This window comes from Carassius auratus, unplaced genomic scaffold, assembly GCF_003368295.1.
Source record: "Carassius auratus strain Wakin unplaced genomic scaffold, ASM336829v1 scaf_tig00215466, whole genome shotgun sequence".
Classification (NCBI taxonomy): domain Eukaryota; kingdom Metazoa; phylum Chordata; class Actinopteri; order Cypriniformes; family Cyprinidae; genus Carassius; species Carassius auratus.
This window is the reverse complement of record NW_020528099.1, coordinates 2,836-4,736: the sequence shown is the minus strand read 5'-3', so window position 1 is coordinate 4,736 and position 1,901 is coordinate 2,836. Positions and strand designations below refer to the sequence as shown.

Here is a 1,901-nt window from a genome sequence, read left to right as displayed (position 1 = left end):
ACACTGGGCTCATGTGATAATTTTGCAGACGTTAAAAAGATTGGTTTATGATGGCTGTAAACAAAATCCAGCACAGGAGGATCATGATGATACAACGACTGAAACTAAGAAATCTTGTGAAAAAACACCAAAAATGAAAGAAAATAAGGATACCATAATTAAATGTTGTGAGCAGCAGAAAAGCATTGACAACCATGAAAAGTTGAATTTCACAGATAAGCCAAACCAAATAAAAGCTGAAAGAGAGAATGGAGGAGGGGAAGATGGTCTTTGGTCAACTGTTGATGTTAATCAAGCTCGTGGAAAAGCAGAAAGCATGAAACGAAACCCAGAAGACAGATCAACTCAAAGTAGTGATGAACTGGAGACAGTGGAAGCTGCTGGAGAAGATAGAAAGGGTTCTGGAGCAAATCACAAATCAACCAAAAGTGGTCTCAATCAAACAAGTAGTGCCAGTCAGGGCCGGTCTGGGGCAGGACTTCCTGCTGGGAGAAAGGTCGCTAGGAAAGATCCCGGTGCTCCCGATGACCAGTCCAGCACTGATGCCAGTGCATCAGAAAGTGAAGAAGCAGAGAATCATCCAGAAGATGAATCCATCTACATATGTATCCCAGTCACAGAAATGTTTGGCACTGAACATACACCTACAGAAGATGTTGAAAATGTCGACTCTCTCTATAAATTAATAGATGGTCTTCCATCTGCTACAGATATAAGACAAAGAAAATCTTACACCATGTCATTCAGCAATGAAACCAATAATGCTGAATGGGTGTATGAGATACTGAACAGGGAAACTTTAGAGGACAACTGTAAAAAGATAAAATCATTTGGAGATGTTTATCACAAAGGTCATCTGGCTGCAGCTGCCAATCACAGGTGGTGTCGGGAAGCATATAATGACACTTATTTGTTCAGCAACATTATACCGCAGCATAAGAAATTAAACCAGGGCATGTGGAAGAAACTGGAGAAGCATTGTAGAAGGCTACAGATAAACAGGGACTGCAATGTCCATGTGTACACTGGACCACTTTACCTGCCAGAAGAAAACAAGGAGATTGACCGTTTGGAAGGGAAATTAATCCCAACTCACCTCTTTAAGGTGATAATTGTGGAGAATACGGATGGGACAGTAGAAGAGCCAGAATGCTATATGATGCCCAATGAGGAACCACAATCTAAAAACTTGGATGACTATAGTGGAAATACTATTGAAGATATCGAAGAGTACTCTGGGCTGACCTTCATACAACGCCATCCCAATGCAAACATGAGAGACTGTGTAAAGACGGTGACATTGAGGGGAGAAGCTGGAAATGGAGAGTCACGTAATGTTAACATTAGGCAAGTTTTCATTACCGCGAATTGAAAATACACCTACTTTAATAGAAACGCATCAATTTTGCAAAAATGCCCATATAATCGAATCGAATAATTCCCAAAACTGCAATGGAAACTTTTTTTTCTTTTTTTTCTCGTATTTACAGGTCACATGGCGTATGTAAAAATTCATATGATCATTCTTCAGTGTACTATAACCTCCAAGAAACACTTCATACGTGGCTGCTCTTCAGTATAAGGGGCTTTCACTAACATTAAAGCTTAGACATTTTACACTACACACATCTGCGGTGGACACTAAAGCTGATTGTGGCTACTCTAGTCAATGCTTGTGTTTATTCTAGACACACGACACACGTTTCTGAAGCGGCTCTCTACTTCTGTAAAGATACATGCATACGCCTCCTTTGAATATATAAAGACAAAATCCATCAAAATCTGTTGCCATGACACGAGAGCCAAAAGGTTACGTTTCAGCCATATAACACTGGTTAATGGAAACACTGTCATTTCGCAAAACTTTTTTTTTTATCAAAATGTATAATATATTGCCAAAG

At 39.7% G+C, this 1,901-nt stretch overlaps 1 protein-coding gene across 1 annotated transcript; it reads left to right on the top strand.

Moving 5' to 3' along the window:
• Positions 1 to 316: 316 nt before the first annotated feature.
• On the top strand, positions 317 to 1,331 carry LOC113094873 (endonuclease G, mitochondrial-like; the record flags this gene model as incomplete). The annotated part of the gene is made up of 1 exon (XM_026260499.1): positions 317 to 1,331. A coding segment is annotated over exon 1 (1,015 nt), but the record flags the coding sequence as incomplete, so codon positions are not given.
• Positions 1,332 to 1,901: the final 570 nt, after the last annotated feature.